The following is a 27,387-nucleotide window of genomic DNA, read 5'->3' on the forward strand; positions in this document are numbered from 1 at the left end:
AAGGATGCCAAGTTACGGGGTGTGTGAGGGGTGGGGGTGCCAGGCCTCTGGCGCGGAGACTCCGGGCCGGCAGGGGGCGCTGCACCTCGGACGGGCGCCTCAGGCTGGCTCCGAGCCGGCAGGGGGCGCTGTGGCCACGGCGGCACAGCGGGTTTCCGGCAGGTGGCGCCGTGGCCGCGGCCCAGGCCCGGCGGGCGGCGGCGCGGCGCTGCGGCCGGCTCGCGGGGCCGGGAGCGGCGGCGGCAGAGGCGGCGGGCGCACGGGAGGCGGAGCGGCGGCGGGAGCGGCGTCCGGGGCGGGCTGGAGCGCCGTCGGCCGCGCGGAGCCCGCCATGGCGGCGCGGGTGTGAGGCGCGGCGAGCCAGGGCTGAGGCGAGCAGCGGGCGCGCCGGCCTGTCGCTCCGCAGCGGCCCGGCCCGGGCCCGATGAGCGGCGGCCTCGGCCTCCGGCGCAGCCCGGAAATGTCCGGCAAGATCGAGAAAGCAGGTGAGGCGCGCGCTCGGCCCCGGCCTCGTGCGCTCGGCCCGCGGGGCTCCCGGGAGCGCGGCCCCGACTCCGCCAGGCCTGGCGCGGCCGCTGCGCGCAGGGCCATCTTGAGCCCGGCCGGCCTGCGCCGGGGCCCGGCGCTGCTCGCAGCGTCAGGAGCTCCGAGGGTGGCAGGGCTGGGGCCCCGGCTGTCCCCTGCCCGGAGTGTCCCGACGGGGGAGGGGGTGCTGGGGGGGGCCAGGACCGAACCCCGCCGCGTGCGGAGCTGCGCGCCCCGGCCTGGGCTTCAAGGCGCTCCCAAGGTGAACGCAGCCCGGCTATAAAATGTGTCACTCCTGATGAGGCTCGGGTTTAAATTTAACCACAGGTGTCCAGCTCGGTGGCTTCAAAGGAAGCAGGCTTGGGTGTGTTGGGGCATTTTCCGGGGTGCGCTCAAGTTGCCCTCTGATATCAAGCCCAGTTCTGCATGCAAGCAGGACTGGCGGGGAGCTGGTGGAGTTTGGGAGAGATCGTGGATCTTGACGCTTTTCTCATCTCTTTGTGTGTTCCTAGAAGTCTTGGGGAGTCGCCTTCTGATTCCCCTGGATTTGGCCTGTTCTGGGAATAGACTCTGCGAATAGTCAATTACTGCTGTGCACATGGGGCCCAGAGCTCTCCAGTTAGCTGGAGAGACACCTTGCAGGGCGGATCCTTGGGTGCTGAGGTGAGGCCAGGATGTGATCCCAGGACTCCTGTACTGGGACCCCCCTGTACTGGGGGTTGCCATAGCCTGGGTTCAGGTTGGCTCAACAGCTGCCTTATGGAAAGGTAGATTTCTAGGGGGCTGAGAAGGGGATCGGTAGCATTAATTTTGGGGAGTTGCTTGTTTCTGAGGTGGAATCAGGATACTTTTCTGGGCTACACCTCTGCGGTGCACCCCAGAAGGCAATGTAGCTTTTACAGCCCGCGGTTTAAGCACAGGAAGGAAATTTCAGTAGCCTTTATTGAGGGTTTGCAGTATCCGGCTCTGTGCTTAGACCCTTAAATGTGTTGCTTATTAAATCCTTGAATGTTACAGGCTCAGAGAAGCTCAGTGAATTTCTGTAGCCCACCCAGCAAAGGGGCAGCAGGCTGGACATTGATGCTTGGCCCTCTGACCAGAAGCCAGAGCACTTTTCTCAGGGGTGGGACACTTGGTTTTGGGTGCTGTTTCTGGGGTATTTTTTGCACTGTTCTGCAGTGCCAGCGCCTTGCCTGGTGACTGTGAGTTACTTTCCTGCATACAGGCTGGCTCATAAATAGCTTTGGTTCATCTATGCAGCATTTCTTAAATAGCACTGTTGGAAAGCTTGGATAATTTATTTAAAAGTAGCACTCACTGAGTTTTTCGATTGTCAGTTTATTATTATGTTAATTCTCAATGAAGGGGAAATCATGGAAAAGTAAACAGTGCAGTGACGACTACCTGTCACTGCATGAGTTGCTTCCCACAGTTCAGAATGACATGACCCTTCTGATTCTCTCCTGTTAGTCCACTTCAGCATAGGTCATCCTGGGCCTTCTTTGAGCGCTGCCCTCTGCCACAGATGCAGCCTGTCTTGACAGCTGGACCTAGTAGTACTTGGGCTGCCAGCTGCTTGAATGTGCAGCTCTGGCCCAGGTGAGGGTCGGGGAGGTCAGGTTCTGGAGGGGACAGTGCTGCTGTAACTCTGAAGAGAGGGGTGAGATATTTTGGTGGAGGTAGAGATGGAGGGAAGAGAGGTGAATGGCAGGGACGAAGAAAGATGATTTGGTGAGAAATGCCAGGATGAGAAAGTTGTGCTCTTGGCAAACCCAGGGCTGGCACTTCCTCAGAGTGCTGGGGATCACAGATGTGCAGGAGGCAGGAGGTCTTTTACTTGTAGGCATGGTGTGATCTGTAATCCCTGCCTGGGGCTGTTGTCCATATGGCCTCAGAGGCCACACCCCTCATGGGGACACAGAAAGGCAAGCCTTATGCTCTAGCTGTCCCAAGTGCCCAGGGAGAATCAGGACAGTCGGTGGTCCAGAGGGTGCAGAAGATAACTCACTGGGCTGAGTGGGCTCTGTCTGTTAGGAGGGCAAGAGGAAGGCCAGAATGAGGGTAAGCTCCTGGGGTGCATCATGGGCAAGTGCTGAGTAGTTCTTCCCCAGGAGCCTGGATAGGCTTGTTCTGCAAGATCATCCAGAGATGGGTGCAGCCACTCTGAGTCTGGGATACCGGGGCCTGGAGACCACATTAAGGCACACATGAGTATGGTTCTGCTTGTGCAAGCTGGTGTGGGGGTTCTGTTTGTCCATGGTTCTTCTGTAAAGACACTGAGTAAGAATAGTCAATGCCCTGACATTTCTGGAGCCTAAGGCCAGACTGGCAGTTGTGGGCTGGCTTCGATCCATTCCATCCACATGGGTTCTTAAGGCAAAAAAAAAAAAAGTTACTAGTCAATATTTAAAAATCAGGAAATTGCTCAGAAATCTCAGGTTCCTGGTTCTGTTGACAAATGAGAATCTCTGTCATTCCTGAACCTTGCTCCTACCTGAAAGGCTGTGGGTAGGAGCCAGGTGGTGGCCAGCTCTATGGAGTCCCCACCCCTTCTCTGCCAGCCGCATCACAAATTCCCCTTGCCCCCAGGGGACTGTTGACATTTGGATTTGCATCCCTGACTTTGGAGAAATAATTCACATTTGCTTTTGATTTGGACTTTGATCATCCATTCCTTCATCTAGTGCTGACTGTGTGCGTACCTGCTCTACCAAGTGCTGTGAGGGCTTTGGGGATCCTACAGGGAGTGCAGCAGACATCACGCCAGCCGCTGCACAACGGTGTCTGCCTGCGCTGTGTGCGGAGTGCTGGGCAGGTTGCAGGACTGGATTGGGTGTGTAGCTGTGAAGTGCTATGGCAAAGAGGTATCTGATTGATGTGCAGGACGAGCCACGGGGTACAGGCACGAGCCTGCTGGGGCACAGCCTGCCAGGCCTCTGCACTGAGGGAGGGAGGTACTTCAGCTTTGTTCATTGCACTCCACATCAGAGGTGCAGTTGCCCTGCCTGCCGCTCTCGGTTCCCTCACCAGAGAGTGTACCACGCACCTACAAATTGTTCTGGTCCTTGAGCTGTAGGAATGTTCCTTGCTTCCATGAAAGACAGCAGTTGCAGTTTTGTTTTTAGTTTTTAGTTTTGTTGTTGTTGTTGTTATTTAATCCATTTCCTGCCTCTCTGTGCTCCCAGCAAACCAGTCTGCCTAGAAGCTTCATCATTTACCAACCTGTCTGGCCAGCGCTAGTTCCCTGTACCCCTGGGGCTGGTGAATTGGCCTCAAGTTCCCCCAAGCTGCAGAGCAAACCAAATACATGTAGTGTATTTTTTGAATGTTTACATTCACTGTACTGCTTTTGCTATGTACAGTGAAAGGAAATTTAACAATGACTACATTCCTAGTAACTCCTTGTTATTTTGTATCTTCTCAGGAGAGCTACTGAAAATACAAGTGTCATCCCAGGTGGGGCTGCACATTTCCTGCTCTAGGAAAGAAGGCCTCTCAGACAGATTAGCAATCACTGTATTTTGGTCAGTTTTAAGCTCCTCAAAATTTACCCTTCCCCTTTTCCCGCAGTTAGGAATCTTTGTGGTCACCATGTACTCAGTCAGCCAGTGTAGCATGCGCTCCTCATCCGCTTGCTCATTGATGCATCTGAGTGCCTTGTCCTTTGGCAGACTCCCGTGATGCCTTGTGGTGCCGGCACTTTCAGCAACCTGGTCTTCCCAAGTGGCAGCCCAGGGGTAATAGCAAATTGGTCCTGAACGTTTCTGCAACTTCCTATGATTTTCAGAATGCATTTATAGACTACCTCTTGTCACTTCATTCTCATGACATCCCTGAGGGTGAAGGCAGGGCAGAATGTCTCCATTTTGCACCTGTGGGCAGTTAAGGCCCAGGGAAATTTTGTTATTTGCCCAAGATCACAGCCCTGGGGAAGTGAAATGGGGAACTAGTCCCCCTTCTTCCTCTATAAGAGCTGTTTAGAGCCTCCCGGGCTGCTGGGGACACAGCAGCTTCCATCTTAATTCTGCCTCATGTTTCTGCATGTCTTTCCTGACCTTAGAAAAAATATCTACCGCTAAAGTAGATCCAACTTGGCCTTTAAGCTGCATGTGATATTTATAATACTAACAGCATGAGCGATACTATAAGTAGATAAGAAATAGCATTAACACAGATAAACCTGTTTTTTAAAAACCAACCACAGCAACCCTAAATGTTTCCTGATCTCCCGAGCAGCTGTTGGCACAAGCAGTTTGAATGGGATTCCTTGTAGCCAGGAGACCCAATAGGAGGCCTATCAAGATGAGTCATGTATGAGCTTGCAGAAAAATCATTTCCCAAATTAGCCCGGATAACAGATTGCCTTGAATGCCAGGCTGGGTCTTACCTCAGTCCAGCTGAATGTGTTGCCTGTTGCCATATTAAGATGACACAGTGGAAAGAGGAGAGGCCTGGCAACGCCACTGCCTGCCACGCCCACGCAGCCTCTGACCGGCTGCCTGACTGCTGGGACAGGTGTTCTTCTGACTGTTACCCACATCACCCCAAAGGCTGTTTTATGAATAAACAAATAAAAACCCCCAGTTCTTGAATAAAGAAAGGACCTGTCATCTGGTAGGCCTGTCATCTTAATTTCTAGTTGTCTGTTTAAGATTGTCTGAGACCTGATGCTATGTGCTTGGGTGTTCTTTTTGGGGTCTCACTTTATCAGGATGGAGTGGGACTGTGAAATAAGTGCTTCCCTAAGCAGCAAGTCCTTTTTCTGTTGTTTGCTTTTTGTGATGGGGCAGGGTTTGAATGGAGGGCTTTGCACTTACAAAGCAGGTGCTCACAAAGCAGGTACTCTACCATTTGAGCCACACCTACAGTCAAGCAGCAGGTTCCTTTTTATACACGAGAGGCCATTGGATTGAGCTGGGGATGTAGCTCAGTGGTACCCCGCTCTTGCCTAGTATGCATTAGATCCTGGCTTCCACATTGTATACCATAAAAAAAAATTGTGGGGAAGCCACTTTGAGTTTAATTCATCTTGCTCAGCTATAGCCCTGAGGCTCCTTTTGGGACCCTTCACTGAACAGTGTGAAAACCCACTTCCTGGATGCTCTCACAGCATCCTCCACCAAAACCACCTTCCTCCAGGCTCTTGGTGCCTTCCCTTCCTCTGGCAGATAGGAAATTCCAAGGAACGCCTCAAGTAAACACTTGGGTGGAATGACACTGTTTAACTCATTCAGAATTCAAAGCCCCAGTTTCCTGTCTGCAAGTTAAAAATCAACAAATAGAGCCTTAAATAGACCATCAGTTCAGTGGAGGAGCCTGCCCGTCCACCACTTGGTGGCTGCCTCAGAGCCTGGCACACAATAGGTGCTCACATATTTATTAGAAGACTGAATAAACTGAGTTCATGTTATCACAGAATGAACTTAGGTTTCTGATTCCAGGTCTCTGATTATCTTTAATTCTATCTGTCCATTCTCTCTCTCTCTCTCCCCCTTGTGTGCACACATTCTTGAGATTATGTGTAATATAATTCACACTTTCTCTTCCTTCCTTTCCTTTCCTTTCCAGACTGAGGGCCTTTATACTTGCTAGGCATGTGGCTTTCACCCTGAGTTGCACCCCAGCCCCCACAAACTTTAGATATCGCTTCTTCTGATTTTAAACTGCTAATTAGGCTGTTTCTTACTGAATTAGTGAGACTAGTTCTCTGATGAGGGGTATCCAGTGAGTTGGGGTTCTATGGTAGCTATATACATTGATCAATGTTTTTGTGTAGTCCTCTGAAAATTGACAACTAGGCTGATACCAAACTCCCAAGCCAGGTGTGGTGGTGGCATGGTTTTGTGGTCCCAGCTACTGGGGAGGCTTAAGGTGGGAGGATCACTTGAGCATAGGAGTTGGAGACCAGCCGGGGTAACACAGCAAGACCATGTCTCAAACAAGAGGCTGGGAACATAGAGTGTATACTTGGCAAATGCACAGCTCTGAGTTTGATCCTCACCAGTAGAGGGAAAAAAGAAAAAAAGGTCAAATTCTCAGAACTCTAGAACAGGGAGAAGCTGAGCCTGGACACTGCACCTGCCAGTCATCACATGCTCTGAGCTATCATGTGTACTGACTGCTTGGTTTGCACAGGAGCAAAGTCCTCTTGGCAGTGCTCACCCTGAATTGAGTGCTTGTCATTTTGCTGTACATTTACAAACCAAGACTACAGAAATGATTACTTGTGATTTTTTTTTTCTGTTGGTCTTCAGACATTCTTTAGTACCAGCCCCCCAGCCCGTCAGCTCTGGTCATGAGTGACTGGAGGTACCTGCTTTCTTTAAGGTGCTGGGGGGCTGATTGCTGCCATCCCTCTGACTCCCCTGTTGTTTTTGTCAAGGCACCTGGTGTCTCTTTCTGAGCTCAGATGCACTGGAGAGACTGACCGAGTGGACTAGAAATCTGGACTCTGATGGCTGTAATTCCTCTTTCTCTGTTTGCTTCCAGGCTGTGGTTTGGGAGATAACATGATATTTTCTGAACCACAGTGCATTTGCTGCCTCACAGCAGCTCAGCCTTCTGCGCCCATGGACTCCTGAAGGAGGTCTCTCAGTCTCTGTCTGTCTTTCTCACATCTTTCCTTTGCTTACCAGAGCCATGGTCATTTCACTACAAATTAAGTTTTATCTGCCCTATTTTTCAAGTGTAAAAATGGGACCTGGGGCACAGAATGGTGTGCAGTGCTTCCTAGGGCCAGGAATGAAAGGGCCAATTTCAGGCATGTGCTTTATAGTTTTTTAACATGTGTGTTGTTGGTATGGACCTGGGGCAGATGTGGCTTCCAGGCCATCCTGCTTGGTTAAGAATGGAGCAGGAATGTGATGCTGCAATATTTGGAAGAAGAAATGATATGGAATGGAGGGGGCAGAGGGACAGCTGAGCCCAGTGGACTGTGATGACTCCAGATACTCACTTAGTTGACTGAGAGCAAGCAAGCAAACAAAACCCCTGGTTGGGAACAATGATGGTATTTGTTTGCTTGTTATGGATAATCACGTGTGTCTCCCCTACTTAAAGTTATGAACAAATAGATGGATGATTGTATGAGGGCCATGGAGTTGGCTCCTCTCAGCCTCTTTTTCAATAAGTAAAAATAAGAGTAGCAGCTAACATTCGTTAGGCTTGCCATGTGCCAGTATCAGGCTGTGCCCTGGGCATTTTACACGTGCCCATCCTCACAATAGGAGCAAGGTACTCCTACTGTTCTTACTCTGCAGAAGAGGAAACTAAGCCACAGGGCTTTTCTTTGAGATCTGGAGTAGTTAAGATGCGCACAGTTATATAATGAGTGGGGCAAAGTCAGGACCAAAGCCATGTGAATGCTTACCACTCATCTATGTTTTCACCTGCTCTCAGGATCTCATTCTCTTGGGACTTGTGATGTGAATAAAAATGGGTTTCCATGTTTCAAGGGATCCCTCTATCGGGAAAGTGGTTGCCACAGCAACAAGGCCTCTGACAGTGCAGGAGGGATGCTTGGCTGTTCTGTAGGAGTGGCCAGGGCTCAGGAAGCCTTGCTTCTTGCTGGGTGACCTTGGGCAAATTGCTGAATCTTTTTGAGCCTCCTGGTACCTCTGTTATAACTTGATGGGGAAGACAGATCCACATGAGAGCCCCCCCCATTTGCAGTGCTGGTGACGTAGCCCAGGGCCCTGTAGGCTAGGCATATGCTCTTCCACTGAGCTACAGCCTCAGCCCTGAGAGGCCATTTCTAATTCTAACTGAGTCTACCCTGAGCAGGGAGTGAGACATATAGAGGGCTGTTAGCTGATGGTTTTGAACAGCACTAGATCCGGCATGACACTTGCTATTCACCATTGGGACAAACCCATATAAGCCTTTACAACTTTCAGAACACTTACAGATGTTGGTTTCTTTGTTGTTTTGAGTTTTGTTGTTTCTTATCATAGGTGCTAGAGGTGCACAGCATTTTCTCAGAGGGGGAGCTTAATAGGGAACATTTATTACGTAATTCCTGTGTGCCAGGAACTGTGCTAGGAGCATTACTTTCAGGAGTGTTCTCCTTAATTCATTCTATTTTTTTTTAAGGAGGTACTGAAATTTGAACTCAGGACTTCGAGCTTGCTAGTCAGGCACTCTACCATTTGAACCACACCCATTTGAGCTAGCCCCTAATTCTATTCTTATAAAGAGAAATGGCCCATCTCACAGTTGGGGAAAGAGAGGCAGTGAAAGGAGAAGTGACTTGCCAGGGGCTGAGTTGCAGGGAGCTTGGTTTTCCCTTCTCTTCCCCACCTGGTCTGGTCTCCTGCAGAGCCACAGCCATAAGGGGTGGCTTGGAGGCACCACTGTTGTTTGTCATTGCTTGGAACCAGCTCTGGGCCTCCCCTGGGGCTTTCCAGTCTCTCTGCAGGACCATGACTGTGGCTCCACATCTGCCTACAGATTTACAAAGTAGCTTCTGGTTTCTCAGCTACAGAAGTGTCTGAAAAGTGCATTGACTGGAAATACTGTGTAAAGTTGGCTTTGGAGCCACTTCCCATAGATGGCGAGACAGCAGAAGTGGCCCTTATGAGTTACAATGGCTCTCCCCACCCCAGCACCAGCTGGATGTCACTGAGCCGCCTTCCCAGGGGTGAGGGTGACAGTGACACCAGGGTACTGGTGAGAGGGGCCAGTACCCTGGGAGGGGAAGGGAGTGGAGGTCAACAATCTGTGTTGTGTGCAGGAGACTGCATCTGAGCTTCCATACTGTCTCTGTTACAGGCAGCAGAGTCTGAGCAGTGCAGGAAGGAGACCTCCTTGTGGCCCTTTGAAGATTCTCAGTCTTCCCCCCAGTACAGTAGTGGGTACAAAGCAGTGGCTGAGCCCAGGTCTCAGAGCCAAGAGCTGGGATTTTAGATCCCTCTTTTCACATGCTGGTCGTGGGACCTTGGACAAGTCATTTCCCCTTGTCTAAGCCTCAGTTTCTTATTAGGAAAATGGAGGAAATTATAACAGGACTGCCTTATGGTGTTGAGGGAGGAGTGGGTAAGTGAGATGATGCACCTAAAGTTTTAGCCGAGTCTCGGCAGATAACAAGTGCTCAATAAAGCCAGGCATGGTGGTACACGTCTGTAATCCCAGCTACTTAGGAGGTAGAAGTAGGAGGACGTGAGTTTGAGGACAGCCTGGGCAAAAGGTGCCCTATCTCAAAAACAAAATGGCTGGGAAATGCCATTCAGTGGTACAGTACTTGCCTAGCATGTGTGAGACCCTGGGCTCAATCCCCAGTACTGCAAAAATGATAACAGTGCTCGATAAACATTTCCTTTGTTCTTACCTAAGGTCTCTTCTGCGCTAAAATAACCATTTCCTTAAACATGGGTGGTAGTGTGGCAAACAAAATTCAGACTGTAGCACTCACAAGGAGAGGGAGGTCTCTGGCTCTCTCCTGGGGATGAATCCAGGCCCTCATGTATGCTGAGCGTGTACTGTCTCTGTTGAGAATGCTGACTTCCAAGAAATACTTTTTTACATTAAGAGCAGATGGCATTCCATTTCAGTTCCACATGTGATCCCAGCATGTGCAGGTAGAGCCTGCTTGAAGGAATGCCATGTCCTTGTGGCTGTTAGAGCCAAGAAGGGATGACCCACCAGCAGACATGTTTTTGCCCCATCCCAAGAGACACCACTTCAGTTTCTCTTTCCAGGGGTGACTCAGGATTAATTTAATCATTTTGTTCAGCTGTGGAGGTGAAATGAACACAATGCATTACTTTTGTTTTGTAACTATTAAAATACTACAAGCCATTTGAGCGCCTCGTGGGCACATACCTTACAAATTATATTGAGTGCAGGATCAGAGTCATCTCTTACTCTCCTGTGATTAATGGTCACAGTCTGAGATAAACTCAGACTCCTGCTGTATTGCTCTGTCTTCCTCCCCTCTCTCCTGGGCCTTTCTGACATGTGAAAGCTCCTGTATGCTGTCTTCCTATGGATCTGTCAGTGCAGCTGGTGTGAAGCACGCAGGGAGTCCTGTTTGAGGAGAGACCAAAGCTAGCTCACCCTTCTCCTTTTCTTTAATCACTGGTCCTGAAACTGCAGGACCTCTCACTTAATTAGCATAACCACACTAATTTGTGCTTCTGCCTGGCTTGTCAGGAGTGCCTTACAAATAGTAATTCTGTGAGTTCATCACAAAACCAAAGACACAGATCAAAAGAATGTTCTTCTGCACGGTCTAGCCTTGTTTTTCTGTTCATGGAGCTGTCTGTATTAATTACCCCAGATCCAAAAGGTGTTTAAGTGACGTTTTTACATTTGACAGAATGGGATGTGAGTTAGGGACCTAGACTACACACTCTTGAGCCCTGACCCCCCTCCTGCTGAGGAAGTGATGCAGGTCGAAGTCGTCATGGGGAGTGTGTGAGTCACTGTCACCACAAGGCTTAGGAACCGGGGCATCTCGGGCAGGGCAGAGAACACCCACTGCAGACTCCCTGTGTCCTCTGGGGCAAGCCAAGTTTACTTGCTGGCCCCTGGGTCCCTCTGTAAGCTGAGGGCCCTGAGCAGTAGTTCCCAGGGCTGTGACCCTGTCCCCTGGAGAGCTGATTCTGTGCAGACACGTTTCTACCAGCTGTAAATCCCTGCTATAGCTGGCGTGACGGTGCACACACCTCAGGTCTTGGATATCTGAACCCATCAGGACTTAGTTTCTCTTAGTTCAGTCAGCCCTGGCTTGAGTGGCAGCCAGTAGTAATGATGCCATCTTAGGCTTTGTGAGGTTCCATGAGGTGGTGCCTCATGTGATGCCTGTGAGAATACAAGGGGAACTTTCTTCTTCTGAGTGAGGACTTTCTGGGGCTGTAAAGTTCTGTGACTTAGCTTGTGTCAATTTGTACAGCCCCCACCACAACCAGGATGCTGGGCAGTTCTGTCACCAGGAAACACCTCCTTGCCCCATCTTTATAGTCAGACCCTTCCCTTATCCCTGCAGCCGTGGGTCACTTACCATCTATTTCTGGGTTTGCCTTTTCCAGAATATCTTAATGTAGCCATGTGGTGTGACTTGTGCACACCGGCTTCTTTTACTCTGTGTACTGCCTTTGAGATTCATTAAGTTTGGTTTTTGTTGTTGTTTTGAGACAGGGTCTCACTATGTAGTTCAGGCTATCCTTGAACTCATGATCTTCCTGTCTCAGCCTCCTGATACAGGTGTGAACCACCTCACCCAACTAAGTGTGTTAGTTTTTTTTTTTTTTAGGAAAAGTAGCTTTATTAGGAAGATGAAAATGATAGTATACTAACTTGAACTACTAAGTTGTATAAGGAAGGGTTTGAAAATTCCCTTTTTGATATCTTCCAGACTCGGACTGCATTTTTGTGCACCTCATTCTTTCCTCAGACCTTTAACTTAAGCCTGTGTTGAGCAAAGGCATGGCTGAATGTGGCTTAGTTTCCCTCAGCTCATCCCTGGGCTCCAGACAAATACTCAAAGTCACCCCGCCACCACCCTGTACTGGGGTATGAACTCATGACCTCATGCTTGCTATCACTCCAGCCACACCTCTAGACCTAACTTGTTATTTTTATCAGTAGTTTATTCCTTTCATTGATGAGTAGTATTCCGTTATATGGATGTAATGACTTACCTGCATGAGAATTTGGCCTTGGTTAACTGTCTAGCCATTTCCTGTAAATAGATAAAGGTGGCATGGGACCAACAAAAAAATTCTAAAAATTTCTAGTTTTTAGAAATGGGCAAAGGACTCAAGTAGACATTTTTCCAAAGAAGCTGTGCAAATGGCTAACAAGCACATGAAGATGTGCTCAGCATCACTCCCTGATCATTAGAGAAACATCTGAAAACTGCAGTGAGGCACAGTGGTGTGCTCTTTCAAAACGGCGCTTTCAGACACTGACGATAACAAGTGCTGGCGTGGCTGGAGACCTGAGAACCTTGCACATGTTGTTGGCAGTGTGCAGTGGAGCGGCCACTGTGGAAAAAGTATGGCGCTCCCTCAAATTAAAAACAGAATTGCTACAGCATCCAGCTTTCCATTTGACAACAGCCAAAAGGTAGAAGCAACCCAGATCTCTCCGTGGGTGAACAGATAAATACAAGAGATCTCTCCACACAATGGAAGACTGTTCCACCTTTGAGAGGAAGGAAACTCTGACATGCTGCAACATGGACAGGCCTCGAAAACATTGTACCAGGTGAAAGAAGCCAGACACAGAAAGCCAAATACTGGACAATACCACCTCCAAGGTCCCTAGAGGAGCCAAGGTCAGAGAGACTGAGCATACTCTGCAGCAGCTAAGGAGGGAAGGATGGAGAGTTAATGTTTAGTAGGGACCCAGTTTCAGCTTGCAAGGTAAGAAAGTTCTAGAGATGGATGGTGGTGACAACACACCAATATGAATGCTAGCTACTTATTACCACTGAACTGTATGTTTAAAAATGGTCATGATGGCTGATTTTATATTGCGTACTTTACCACAATTTGTGTGTATGTTGAGAGTAAAACCCAGGGCCTTGTGCAGTGCAAGCATAGTACCACTGAGCTATACCTCCAGCTTTACCACAATTTAAAAAATTGCTATGAATACCAAATTTTTTCAGGTTTTTTGTTGTTTTATTTTTTTGAGACAGGGCCTGTCTGTGTAACCCAGGCTGTCCTCAAATTTGTTATTCTCCTGCCTCAGCTGCATGCTAGGATTATAAATGAGTGCCCTATACTGGGCTATTTTTCAGTTTTTATTAACATAAGCATATTATTTAATCTTAAATATCCTAATATAATAAAATATGTTGAGACTTTTTCTTAAAAGATGGCATGTGGCTGGGCACCAGGGCTCCTGCCTATAATCCCTAGCTACTCAGGAGGCAGAGATCATGTGGCTCTCCGATAGCTTGGCAGACCTTATCTCAAAACACCAATCACAAAAAAGGGCTGGTGGAGTGGCTCAAGTGGTAGAGTGACTGTCTAGTAGTCTAGCAAGTGTGAGGCTGTGAGTTCAGACCCCAGTACCACCAAAAATAAATCCTAGCTATTTGGAAAGTGGAGATTGGGAGGATCATGGTTTGAGGCCAGCACATGCAAAAAGTTCATGAGACCCCAATGCAACCTATAGCTAGGCATGAGTGGTGGTGCACACGCCTGTCATCCCAGCCCCAGCTATCACGGAAAGTGTAAAATAGGAGGATTGAGGTCCAGGCAGGTCTGGGCAAAAAAGCAAGACCCTGTCTCCATACTGGCAAGAGCAAAGAGAGCTGGAGGCATGGCTCAAGTGGTAGAGCACTTGCTTAACAATTATGAAGTCCTGAGTTCAAACCCCAGCACTGCCAGAGAGAGTGGGGGAGGAAGGGAGGTTGGGAGGGAGGGAGGGAGGGAGGAAGGAAGGCAGGAAGGCAGGAAGGATGGATGGATGGACTTGAGCTCCCTGTGGGCTCTGCCTGCACTTATTCTGATTTGATGGCACAGGTGGCAGGCACCCAGCACTGTTTGGCAGGATTCCAAGCTATGAGCCACATTCCTGAGAAGGTATCCCTCGCTTGAGGGAGGGAAGAAAGGCAAGGCCAAGACTTCCTCTGACCTGGCAGGCCTGTTGAGTGACACGGTGCCTCTGTGCAGAAGATCCCTGAGATTGCTGCAGTAACATTTCTGGTGCATGAGTCTCACGAACACATCTCTGAGGATCTGGGCAACAGTCAATCACTGTGGTGGTTGTTGTTGTTTTTGTTAACACTGACAACGACACATGTAGGATGATCACTGACTTAACATTTCTCAGGAGATACACAAAAAGAAACTATTCTAGCAGAGTGGACTGTAGAACCACACACCTTGATCCAAAGGTTAAATTGTGAGAAAGTACGTATCTTAGAGTCAAGGCTGTACAGTCTGAAGCTTCCATCCTTTTGGCCGATTTCCCAAGCACCTGCTCTGCACAGATTGGGGCAGGAGATGTTTGGACATCAATAGATGAGTGAGGGCCCTTTGCTAGTAGAGCTCACTGTAGCCAGATCCCAGCTCTCCCCTTTTTTTTTTTTTTTTTTGGTTTATATTTTAGATAGTCTCACTATGTAGCCCAAGCTAGTCTTGGACTCTTGATCCTCCTGCCTCAGCCTGCCTGTGGTCACGCCTGGTTGAGAGTCAGCCTTTGGTTCAGGAACTGAGTTCTGGATCTTTGCTTGTGAGTGTACTTCTCTTCTGACCTCACAGTTTAATGTCTGGACACAAGAAGAAAATCACAATGAGGGTCGCTGCTTATGTGGGCCATGAAAGATGGGATGATGATTGTGTCATGTGGCCCATACCTGCTTTCCTGGCATGGTGGTTACAGCACACACACACATACACACACACCTTGAACCAGTGTCCTGGAGTGGATGGCAAACATTGAAGTGGTTGCTTACTTACTTAAGTGGGAGCTTAGCTTACTGCTGAGCTCCACAGATTTGCATTGCAGAGGGTCTGGATTGCAGTAAGAGGACTGTTTGAGAAATCAAGTTGGTTCCAACACAGGATTAAACCCAGAGGGTGTACAGGAAGGTCTGTGGAGTTCAGTTTTGGTTCTGTTTTCCTTGTGGACCCCTGCTGCTTCCTACATTGCACTCACTGAAGTTGGGGAAGCATCAAACTCTGGGTCATTTGGGTTTAAGAAGCAATAAGCATGGACCACAACCACCAAAACATGTCCTCCTTATGGCAAAGGTTCACCAGGTCTTAGACTCACATTCCGGGAATGAGTGGATGCTGTCAGTTTAAGTCTCACAGAGAATGGCTCCATTGGAGCAGTAGTCTGGAGTAAGCTGGACAGAGGTTGTTTTGTTTTCTGTCTGTACAGTTTCAAAAATTTTTCCTATTTCTATAGAAAGGAGTATTGGGGTAGAATTTTTGTAAGATGTTTCATTTTTGTGCAAGTGATATATTTGGGATTGAAAGAAAACAGCAAGAAAGACAGGTAAGAAGCTTTGTGTTTGTGACAGATTAGTAGCCTACAGCTTGCTGTGTGAGCAGGTACTGAGCAGGGTCATTGGGGTGTCCAGAGTGTTGCCCACTTTTTCCAGTGGTTCTCAACTTTAGCGCCTGGGGGCTTCTGGGTTGGACTAAGACTTGGCAATTCTAACAAGATCTCAGTTGTTGCTGCATGTGGGGGTGGGGGGGGTGGGAGGGGGGAGGGGTGGAGAGGGTGGAGGGGTGGGGGATGGAGAGCAGCATTTGGATTCATTTCTCACAGCCCAGTACGGACAGGAATGGGAAGGAAGTGTCCTAGGAATTTGACCAAAAAAATAAGAAGTAGCCCTAGAATAATAATAATGATATAAACATACATATGCCCTCCTACCAGCACTGCAAGAAGGCCATAGTAGTCTCATTATGCAGACAAAAAAGCCCAGGCCATGAAGGGTTTGAGTGACTTGTCCTGCTGGCACTTGGGAGAGCTGGGTTGAAGCCTCTGCCCAGTACTGAAACAAATCCTGATGACATGGAGAAGTAGAACAAAGATATTTCAGAAGACATCACAGACTGAAGCTGATCCTGATGTGTAAGCAGAGTGAACCACCCAAGCAGCAGTGTTGAAATGTCTGCTCCCAGTGCCTGCGTTTTGTCTGCAGTACTGGAGGGAGAAGCAGCAGCAAGAAGTTTAGCCACTGTGAAGAAGACTCTGATGGCTCTCACACTTAATGTGCATTGTGCCTGGGGATGTTAGCTAATTAATTAGATGATGCATTAGTCATCGTAATAAGCAAGATATTTAAAAACTCAAAAGACAGAGCTCCAAAGTTTAGATTATGTTTGAAGTCACCTAGTATATCAGTAGTTCTTCTTTTTGTTGATGATGGGTTTTGTTTGTTGTTTCCTGAATCAGGATCTTTCTGTGTAGCCTAGGCTGATCTGGAAATTACAAATGATTCTCCAGGGCTGGGATTACAGGTTTGCACCACCACACCCAGCTACATCAGTACTTTAGAAACATAGTAAATGTTCACAAGCTTCTTCTGAGTTCCCTTAATGTATAGATGCTCCATAAAAGGGTGCTTACTCTCAGCCCTTCTGGGGATTTTCACTCTTTCTTCTGAACTCTGCTTTATGGAAGGTCCTAGGGCTGAGACCTCTGATCTCTTCCAGGAAATCTAGTCAATCTAAATACAGGTCATCCCCAAATGTGCAATTCCAACACCTATTTCTCCTTAATCTGCAGACTTACATACCAACTGCCTATTTACTGTGTCTTCTTGGACATTGTCTTAGTCTGTTTGGGCTGCTATGACAAAGTGACATAAACTGGGTGACATATAAACAACAAACATTTCTCTCTCACAGTTCTAGAGGCTGGCAAGTTCAAGACCAAATGGCAGACTGTGTGTCTGGGGAGGCCAGTCTTCCTGGTTTATAGACAGCACCTTCTTGGCTATGCCCTCACATAGTGGAAGGGGGAAGGGATCTCCCTGTGACATCTCTGTAAAGACACTAACCCATCCATGAGGGCTCTGCCCTCACCTCTGTTTACCTCCCAAAGGCCCCTCCTCCTCATTCCACCACCTTGGGGTTTATACTTTAATGTGAATTTTGGGTGGACACAAACATTCAGACAGTGGCAGATGCATCTACACTTTCTGGGCCTAAACCCACAGTGCTTGGTTCTCCACTTTACCCTCTGCCTGGTGACTCCTCTCAGGTTCCCTGTCACAGTCTTTTTTTCTTTTCTTCAGCCTCCTGAGTGCTAGGAGTACTTCACAGCTGTGCACCACTACTGCCAGCCCTGGCACAGACCTTAGACTTACTCCATTCCTTCCTGGCCTCATCACTCTCACACTTCCTCTGCTAAGGCCACCACAGTCTGTCCTGGATGCACGGCTCCCTCCTCTCTAGCACCTCCATCTCCTTTCTTCTGTCATAAACGTCCACCTGTCCTTCAGCAGCCAGAGGGTGAATTGGATGAAACCAGCCTGCTCAAAATTGTGCAGCAGTTCACATTTGGGATAAAATCCTGTGGTCCTCTGCTCTCTGCCCTTGGTTCACCCCAGCCTCATTGCTTACACTCTCTTTCCCTGTTGCTGCGTCTGGCCAACGGCTTCTGTTCTTTTCCTCAAATTGTTGCTCTGCCTCTGAGCCTTTGCCTTTGCTGTTCCCTCTGCCTGAATATTCATTCCACCAGACAGGATGGGATGCTTCCCGAGAGGTGTGGTCAGCAGCCTGGGTTCAAATGCTGGCTCCACCCTTGGCTGGTCTCCACACAGTAGAAGGGGCAGGATTTTGGGAAAGTTGCTTACCCCGCCCCCGCCCCCCAATTCAAACTCAACTTCTCATTGATGAAACAGATCTGTGCTGGGGTTGTGAGTTCATACTCAGGAAATCCTTAGATGCAAGTTCTCTGGGCACATGAACCCTTCTGTGTGCAGGCATTCCCTGGCTCTCTTGGGTCACCCCAGAGGCCTTTTCACCCCTGCTATTTTGATGAAAGGCAGCATTTGCTTGCTTCTTTTCAGTGATGCTGAAGGTAAGCCCCTTGCCAGCTGCTGTGTGACCAGAGCACAGAAGGACACTGGCCTCCAGTTGAAGCTCACGATGGAGGTACACACAGTACTTAGTTTGGAGACACTGTCTCTAAAAGTGAGTGGCCAACAGCAGGAGGCAGTGGCACCTGAAGGCTGAGCCCGTGGAGGCTGGGAGAAGTGTAGGCTTTCCCACCTTGGTCGTAGTCCTTCAGGTGGAGCAGAGATTATGGGACCCCCCCCTAAATCGGCCTTGGAGAATTAGCTGGATGTTGACTGTAGTTGGGGCAGAGAGAAGTGAGGTTCAGTGCGTGCAGCTAGGCAGCCAGGAGTGGGCTTGTGTATAGAAAGTGGGAGATAAAGGTGAAAGGTAGCCTTGGGGCCAGGCTTCAAAGGCCTCAAGTGCCATTCAACTCGCAAGAATTTCTCCTGAGTATCCTAGGAGCAACAAGAGTTTAAGAAGGATTATCCACACATGTTTTGATTATCCCCCAAGTATTTCAAATACCGTGAAAAAGCAACAGAGGAGAAATTTGCTCTTTTTTGTTCACTTGTAAAAATAGTGCCTTCCTCTCAATTCCAGTTGGAATTGAGGAATTGGAGGTGTGGGCTTTCTCTTTTATGTCCTCATGGCTGGACTTAGTTCCTGGCTCAGTCCCCACTTTTGAATGAACACCTTCCCTTGGAGGTGGAGGTTGGTAGCAGCAAGGCTGCGCCTGGATGGTGGCTCTTTGAGTGTATGGCATTACCACAAGGTCCTTGAAGACCCAGGAACTACCTCCCTGGGGCCTTGAGCTGAGGGCAGGTGCTGAGCGCCTGTACTGCAGCCAAGTGCAATCAGCCCACTCACAGTGCATTTCTGCGAGTGTCACTGCTGGTCACAGGACACCGTGGCCCTGTTTGGGTCAGTGCCAGCACTCAGTGAGGATTGGCATTTGTGGTTGTTGACATGTCCCTTTCAAAAACAAAGCAGCTGACTAGCTTGGAAAAACGCCGTCCACTTGGGGACCATCTCTGGACCTTAGTTTCCTCATTTTGTTGTGATTTGTACAACTTGGTGGCTCTTAGTCTTTTTAAGACTTTGGTGAAAGCTACAAATCTCTCTTCTCAAAAAAATGAATACAGGAGGGGGCGGGGGAAGGGGGGGAGAAATGACCCAAACATTGTATGCACATATGAATAAAAGAAATAAAAAAATTTTTTAAAAATGAATACATGTAGTTTTGCACCTTAGCACCCCAACAGGCCCAGGCCCTGGCCCTGGCCCACCCAACCCCCACCTACCTACCCCTTTCATGTGCTTTGAGCTACACAGGGCATTTGCACATGCTGCAGAGTGTTCTTAGCCCCTTTGCTCTACTCCTGCCTGTCCTTTGAATGTCACCCTCCCTTGACCTCCACCTCCCCTGAGCCTGGTTGAGGTGGTAACCAGGTGATTGTTTGTGTGTGTGTGAGCACTCCTTAAGCTGTTAGTGTTGCTTCAGCAAACGCCTGAGGCCCCTCCAGCCCTGACATTCCAAGGCCAGCCTTAAGCATGCAAGTGTCTCAGCAGAGAAGCCCTGGTTTCCTGTGACACACTACACGCCAAGTGCCTTTGCCCTCACGAATCTCCAGGTCAGGCGGGGACGTTGCTTCAAAGCAGAGGACCCAGACAAGTGGCTCGAGACCTGCCCATGCTTCATGGGACTGACCCACAAACTGCATGTGCAGGACCAAACTGGAACTCCCACTGGGAACACTCCCACGGTGCTTGGCACTTCCTTGTATTGTTGTATTCTTCTCAGGAGGGAAGTGACCAGCATCAGACTTTTCCTCCTGGTGGACAAATACACAGGCTTCAACTCAGCCTGAGCCCCCACCTCAGAGCTCAGTGCTGCTGCTTTGACCCTGGGTGGCCAACGTGCCTGTAAGGGATCCACAACTCTTTCCCTTCTGAGCCATTTTGGACTGAGTAACATCTCCCTCAAGTGAGCAATTCTTGCAGAACTTTGACTCAGATTTCTTCCAAATTCAGTGGTTTCTAGAATGTAGGGGTGTGCTCGCCCTAAAGTGTTTGAAACTTCAGTAAGCCACGGCATTACCTTTCCAGTGTGTGTCACCTTTCTCAGTCAGAATATTAGAGAAATGACATTTTAACTGCTCCAGGGGAGTGAGGTGTCCACCACAGTGATGCAGCAGACCTCATGTGGTGTGGGGTCCCCTGCAAGGGACAGTCATTCTCCTTCCTTATGTGTGCTAAGGCTTGGGAGTTAGTAGGTACTAACAGGAGCTGTTCTTTACTGAGTGCCTGCTGTGTGCCGGTGCGTTCTAAACATCTTATTTAGCTTTAAACTGCCCTAGGAAGTAGGTGGCATAACTGTACACAATTTACATATGTGAAAAAAAAACACAAAAAATGGCCAGCTGTCCTCCACAGCCAGTCTCTCCCACTCTCCTCCTGCCTTCTCTTTCAGGAGGAAATGGGGTAGCAGAAGTTTTCCTAGCCAAGGATGAGAATTGGGGGCTGGAACTAGGCCTGTCACTAGATATGAAGCCTTGATCCGTCCCTCCCTGGGGCATCTGTCATGTGGGAGAGAGACTTGCTAGAGGTCTGCAAGTCTCCTTGGGCTTGCTGTTCTGAGTTAGTTATTTGGAGCTCCAGGAAACACTCATACCTCAAGGAGCAACTGTGATGACTGGGGTCAGATATGGTCTGATTACAATCAGCACATACTTCCACAGCCTTCTTGAGTATTTGTGCAAGACTTGGAAATGCATCATGATAGCTGTGCAGCCAGTTTCCACTTCTCGTGACAGGGTCTCACTGTGTAACTCAGGCTGGCCTGGAACTTGCTGTGTAGCCAGGCTGGCCTTGAACCTGTGATCCTCCTGCCTCAGACTGAATGCTAGGATTGCAGGTGTGCACCACTGCACCCAGCTGATGACATTTTATAAATTTCTTTTTTTATAAAAATAGTTTTTATTATATCTTTGAATTAGCATAAATTAATAATACAAGAGGGTTTCGTTGGGGTGATTCCATACTTGCATATAGTGTATTTTAAACAAGTTCACCCTCCATTATATCCTCATTCCTTTGTCTTCTCCTCCCTTTTTCAAACAGTGTTTAATGAGTTTTTCATTTTTGATAGGTCCTGTCTGTTAATGTCTCCTCTGTCTCCCTAAGACTGTGGACTGCTTGCCATCTTGGGTTGTGAGCATGTTCACCTTTGGGAATGATTCTAATGAGACTTTTTCTAAGCTGGCAATTTGTGAGGAGTCCTTAAAAACATGCTATTCTGTTCATCTTCCCCCCCACTCCCTTCCCCTCCTGAAGAGCTCAGATGTGAATCATGGGAGCCACGGCTGCCTGAGACGCAGTGGAACAGCAGAGTCCTTATTAAAAGCTGTGCTCTCAAGGGAGTTCCCATTTCCTTGGAAGGCTCAGTGGTAAATAGACTGCTCAGAACCTGTGCTCATGAGAACAGTTAGAAGTGTGGTGTCTAAGACATGGCAGAGCCAGACCTGAGTCCAGGTCCCATAACTGATGTGGTGCTCTGTGAGCCCAGGCACAAACAGGCTGATTTCAAGGGCTTTGTGGACCAAGAGGGGCAATACTTATGCAGATGAAACTCCAGGGGAGGGTCCTGCACAAGCTTGGGGTGGGGGAAGGTGAAGATGACTCTTGCCAGGAAAGGAGGCTTTCTAAGTGGATTAGAAGCACACTAACCCATTCTAGGGGTGTGGCCGGGGTGAGAATTCTCATTTGCCATCTACCCATTCCTCCCTCAGGTTGGTAAACACATGGTGTGTCAGGGTCCTGCCCTGCTGGGCAGCATGAGAAGTCATTTGCAAATGTTAATAAGTTAACGCTTCCTTTTAACAAAAAGATGTTATAATCAGAGTCACTTTGATCTGTGGTGGTTTTGAGCAGCCACTGAACTGAAAGGATGGTGGAAGAAGCAGGTCAGATTTCATATCTGGTGTTGAAACTTGCCCAAGGAAAATTGTTACGTGTTTAATGGAAGAGAGACAAATGAAGTCTCTTTGCAACTTGTCAAAAGGGTGGAGGTGATTATGGGGTTGGGGAGGCTGAACTTAAATTGGTTTTCTGGCCAGCTGGTGGGCTGTAAGTGGGCATCCCTCTGGGGTAGGGGGGTGGGGGGGTGGGCAGGCTGACGGATTCCCTGTGGGGGTTCTGCCCCTGTTTTTTCCAGTGTGGGGGAAGCTCTGTGTTTCAGTGAGGGAAAAGGAGCCTTTCAGCTTGCTCTTTTCCTGCTATGTCATTGGAGAGGTGAAACAGACGTGGGATTTGCTTTGCCAAGTTTGGAATCTTAGGCTATGAGATTCCAAAAAGATTTCTAGGGCTGGAGGCGTGACTCAAGTGGTGGAGCACCTGCCTACCAAGTGCAAGGCCCTGAGTTCAAACCCCAGTCCTGCCAAAAAAGAAATATTGGTAGAGGAAAATGTGAACCCTTACAGTGTCGTCCAGGTCTCTGCTTGGCTTCACCTGTTGTGTATGAATGGCAAGGGCATTTCTCCTCCTTCAGAACTCTGGCTGCTGCGCCCACACTGTCACTGAAGTTGTAACAGAGCATAAAGATTCTTTTAAGCCCAGTCTCTGGTTCTGTGGGCTTTTTCTTTCTTCCTTCCTTTTTTTCTGCTTCCTTTCTTCCTTTCTTTCTTTCACAGTGTTAGGACTTGAACTCAGGGCCTTCACCTTGAGCCACTCCACCAGCTCTTTTTTGTGATGAGTGTTTTTGTGAGATACGGTCTCATTTGCCCCGGCTGGCCTCGAACCTTAATCCTCCTGATCTCTGCCTCCTTAGTAGCTAGGATTACAGGCATGAGCCACCGGAGCCTGGCTTCTGTGGGCTTTTTCTGAATATTGTCTTCAAATTTTCCTTCAGTACTGTAATTTACTCCCATATTGTACCACCCAATTCTACAGTACAAAATTTACTTTGGTGCCTTTGGCTAAACTGAATCCAGAAGTGTCTTATGTGAGCTAATGCAGCACTGCAGGCCAAGATTATAAAATGAGGGTGGTAAATGTTTTCCCAAGGCCTTCCTAAGTGCCAGACAGCTTGCCAAGTACTGCTTTTCTTTTAGCTGCTCTCATAACAGCCGAGGAGGCAGGACTGCTGCTATGAGGAAACTGAGGCTGCTGAGCTCATTGGCAAAGACAGTAGTGGAACTGACACTGGGATTGGAGCTCAGGTGCTTGGGCCCCAAAGCCGCATTTCTCACTCTGATGTTCAGGGGATTCGTTAGGAGCTTTGCTAACTCCAATAAATCAGATCTTGTCCTTTTCTCCTTCTTACCAGTGAGATCTGACTTCATGCTCTTGTTTTCTTCCAGCAAACCCCTAGTTCAGAGTTTAATGGTGGAACGCCCCAGCAAAATGGCTCTCAAAGTGGAGTGCAGATTAGGACCTTGAAGTTGCAAATGCTTCGCTTCGTTGGTGCTTGTGTTCTTCTCTTTAAAAACTAAGATGGAGCCTGTGTTTTGATATTTTGCTTTTCCTCAGAGGTACAGTATCAACTGGTGTGTCACCACATGGTGCACACAGGTCCCAGAGCAAGGCCTTCAAGTCGGAAGATATGACATATGGGTTTGTGTGAGAAGTTTTTTTGTGGCACACCCCAGAATTAGCCCATTGTGACTCTCAGCTTCTGGATCACCCGATTCCCCACTTCTCCCCCAGGGACAAGCAGCAGTGAGTGTTGGGGAATGCAGGCCATTCTCTGAGGCTGCTGTGCAGATGAGTAATAGTGTCAAAGGGGGTGAGGAAAGAGCTGCTTAATATAGATGATTACTGTGAGCCACCGGTAGGGCAGGGCGATAACAAGCCTTTTCTTCTGGTTTCCTCCCAGTGACCCGAGTTTGAAAGGCAGGAGGCAGAGACCTTTCAGAGTAGAAGTCCTCCAGTTTCCCTTGGGAGGGTGTGCTGGGCTCCAGTGCTGGGTGATTGGGGTGTCCCAGAGATGAATTCCCTCCGGAGCCAGTGCCTCAGTGCTTGTTTAATGTTCAGCAAACACACCTGGACTTAGAAGGGCCCTGTGATCCTCCGGCTTAGCATGGGCAATGCTGTTGAAAAGCAGAAGCCCTCCAGACGAAGCCATCTGTGCCACTGGAGACAAGGTAAGAAAGCCCTGGGCTGTGTTTCCATATGAAGTAGGGGCTGCCTTCTGATTGGGAGACCTCACTCACATCAGAGCTGGATCATGAGCTGGACCAATGTGGGGAACCACCTTCCAGATCAGAAGACTCTACCATCCAGTGTGGTTTATTGAGAAGTGACATACAATTCTAAGGGATGAAGTTCACATCTCATTATGATGGCTTGGCGTGGCTGAGAATTCACTTCAGCTTGGAATGTCTTACTCAGTGCCACATGCGTCTGTTTGTTGAAATCTTTCTGTTTTTAAGATCTGTTCCAAGTCAAAGTTTCGATATCCATGAGTTTGAATCTTTTTGTGATATCTTGATTTAGAAAATACTATTAAAAGCTTTTAAACATACTAGCTTTCTTCTGAAGAGTTCAGAGCACTTTTGTAAAATCCTCATGTTCATCTGTTCCAGACATTTTGATGCTGGGCAGCAGCCTCTTAGCACTTCTGCCTGACAGGGACTCCCTCGAGTGTCAGCTCAGAGAAGGAAGGCAGCAGGACCCAGAGCAGTGCCTGGTTGCATCTGGACCGTGACAGGCAGGGCTTTCTTTCACGGTGGCCCAGGGCAGGGCCCAGTACAGTTCAATCTGAGACACTTTTTCTGCTAGTAGACAGGTATCTGGCAGGGGTGTCAGAGGTGGCACCTGTAGGACCTCACCAGGTCTCACCGCTCTGCCAAAGACAGTGGCAGTAACATTTGATCTGCAAGACAGTTCTTTGTAAATACGTGGATGGCTGTGTGTTCATGAAATGAAAAAGTAACTTGGAATGAAATGCCTGAAAACATTAACAGTAGTTGCTGTATGTGGTCAAGTTACAGAATTTCTTTTCCTCTTTAAAAGGGGAAAGTGGGTGGGGTGTTAATTTGCTGTCAAGTTCAGCCTTTCCGACCCTACCTAGTCATTCATTTTGTATAATGTGTTACTTTGAGAAAAAGTACTGCTTACTGATCTTTGATTGGATCCTGATTTAACAAAGTGATCATCAAAGACAGTTGGGGAAGTCTGCTATCCTAATGAAACTGCTCTTTTTCCTTTTCTTTCTTGAATCCAGGGCCTGCAGCATGCTGAATATGCCCTAAGCTCACTCCCAGCCCTACTGTTTCTTCTCTTGTCCTTCCTTCCCTTCCCTTCCCTTTCCTCCTCCTCTCCCTTCGCTCCCCGGTTCCCTCTCCTTCCTTCCTTGCTTGCTTCCTCCCTTCCTTCCTTCCTTCCTTCCTTCTTTCTCTTTCTGTCTTTCCATCTTTCTTTTCTTCTTTCTTCCCTCTTTCGTTTCCTTCTTTCGTCTTTCTCCTTCTTTCCTTCCTTTCTTCCTCTCTCTCCCTTTCTTCCTATGCTGGGGGTGAAATCCAGGGCCTTGCACATGGTACACCTACTAGGCGAGCACTCTAGCACTGAGGTACATCCGCAGTCCCAAGAATGAGTTTGCATGTGTGTGTTGAGGGGAGAGGGGAATAGTCAAGCTGAAGTGCTTAGGGCTGAAGAGTTTTACTGTCTATAATACTATAACATGGTTCAGCAAAATGATACATGTGTAGTTAAGTGGGGGCCCTTGGATAAGTTTGACAAGTATTAGAAGGCTGGGGAGTGTGGTTCAAGTGGTAGAGCACCTGCCTAGCTAGCACAAGGCCCTGAGTTCAACCCCAGTACCACCAAAAAAATTAATAAATAAATAAAAACAGGTAATAGTTATATGATGCTTGTTATGCTTTATTTATTTTTGCAGTGCTAGGGGTTGAGCGCAGAACCTCACTCATGTAAGGGAAATGCTCTACTGCTGAGTTATAGCTGGCTCTGACTACCTGTGTGCCGTTGCCCTGCAGAGTGTTCTGTGCCTGTGAGACAAATCTCTTGTTAATGATTTCAGACAGCATAGGACATGTACCCAGCGACAGGCCCAGTATCATACTCTTGAGTTATGTTCTGTTTGTTTTTCAATATGTCCCAGGACCCAAAGCACAAGAAAAATGTTTTTATTGTAATGGGTGCTTTCCATGATTGATAATTTGACTCATTTGCATCACCATCATGAGTTTTAACAGTTCCCTATCAGGAAAAAGCAGAAGGAGGCTGAGGTTCAGTGTGATTTCGAGTCCTGCCTGGACTTGCTGTCTGACCTTAAACCCTGAGGTCCTTCAGGCCACACTCCCTCACCACCCTGGTCTACAGTGGCCTCTTATGTTTTCTATTTCCTTCAAGCTCATGGGTATTTTCTTTTAATCTGCTTAACACCTGAGTGTAAACTACCTGAGGACTGCCTGCCAGGTAGCCCCTGTGCCCTGGGAATGCTCCCTCATAGTAGTGTCCCAAGGTTAGCAAGTGCACACAGGTTAGAAATGTAGGCTTGTGTGGGAAGGTAGGGCCCAGTAGTGCCTGGCCCACGTGGGTTCACAAGTGGTAGCTACACTGCTGGCTGCAGCTCAGTGGGACTTGGAAAGGTCTGGGGAACAAAAGTAGGGACTCCTTCCTCTATCCTACAGCTGGGAATTCTGAATTCACAGCTTCCTGTTGTGGAAGATTGTTTCACAGAAGGCCTTCAGTAGTGAAGAGTCAACATTTAGTTGTTGATTCATTGACCCAGACTCCTGGGGAAGCTTGAGAATTTAGAGCTTCATGGAACTTCCTTGAAATAGGCCTGTGGTCCTGCCTCCCAGTAAGCAGGTGGACAGGCTTGCTTTTTCTCCTCCTTTCTCAGAAAGAATTTGAAGGGTTGGTTGTTTACAGTGTTCATTTTGACTCGGGGAAGTACAACACAGGGGCAGAACTTTCCTTGGGAATTAAAAATTACTGTAGTAATTGCAATTGAATTGTTATCTCTGTCAGAAATCCCAGCAGCTTGGGGCCACACCAGCCGGGTAAATGGAAATGTTAACGATTTGCATGTTTGTACACAGTGTGGGTGTCAGCAAATGAAATTAACACCCTCAGTGGAAGGGCTGACTATAAAAAGCTGCAGCCCACAGCTTGGCTGAGCTGGAAGTTTGCTATTCTGAGAAGGAGACTGGCAGGTAGAGGCTGGGCTGGGGAGGATCTGTCTTAGCTCTGCCTGCCCAGTGCCTCCGCTGTAGGAGCAAATTCACATTTGGGTTTCAGCCAGCAGAGGTGTTTAGGCTTGCCTTTGTTCTCTCAGTAGTGAAGAAGCCTCTGGGCAGCAGAATGCTCACATGTCAGGTAGTAAATATCCATCCAGAACACACAAGAGTCCAGGACTTGACCA

At 48.4% G+C, this 27,387-nt stretch overlaps 1 protein-coding gene across 17 annotated transcripts in view; it reads left to right on the forward strand.

Annotated features, from left to right (window-relative positions):
* The first annotated feature begins 332 nt into the window (after positions 1 to 332).
* Positions 333 to 27,387, forward strand: part of Rapgef1 (Rap guanine nucleotide exchange factor 1) — a 125,509-nt gene continuing 98,454 nt past the window's right edge. For 8 of the 17 annotated variants that reach the window (XM_020172140.2, XM_074052961.1, XM_074052954.1 and 5 more), the window contains exon 1: positions 333 to 485. In XM_020172140.2, the coding sequence (XP_020027729.2) occupies positions 425 to 485 (61 nt within the window). In that variant the 5' untranslated portion in view covers positions 333 to 424. Of the gene's footprint in view, positions 486 to 12,247; positions 12,891 to 22,231; positions 24,143 to 27,387 lie in introns of those variants that run through there. The other 9 variants (XM_020172139.2, XM_020172141.2, XM_020172148.2 and 6 more) reach the window with 5 other exon arrangements.

The sequence above is a fragment of the Castor canadensis genome, chromosome 13 (genome assembly GCF_047511655.1).
Source record: "Castor canadensis chromosome 13, mCasCan1.hap1v2, whole genome shotgun sequence".
In the NCBI taxonomy this organism is placed as follows: Eukaryota; Metazoa; Chordata; class Mammalia; order Rodentia; family Castoridae; genus Castor; species Castor canadensis.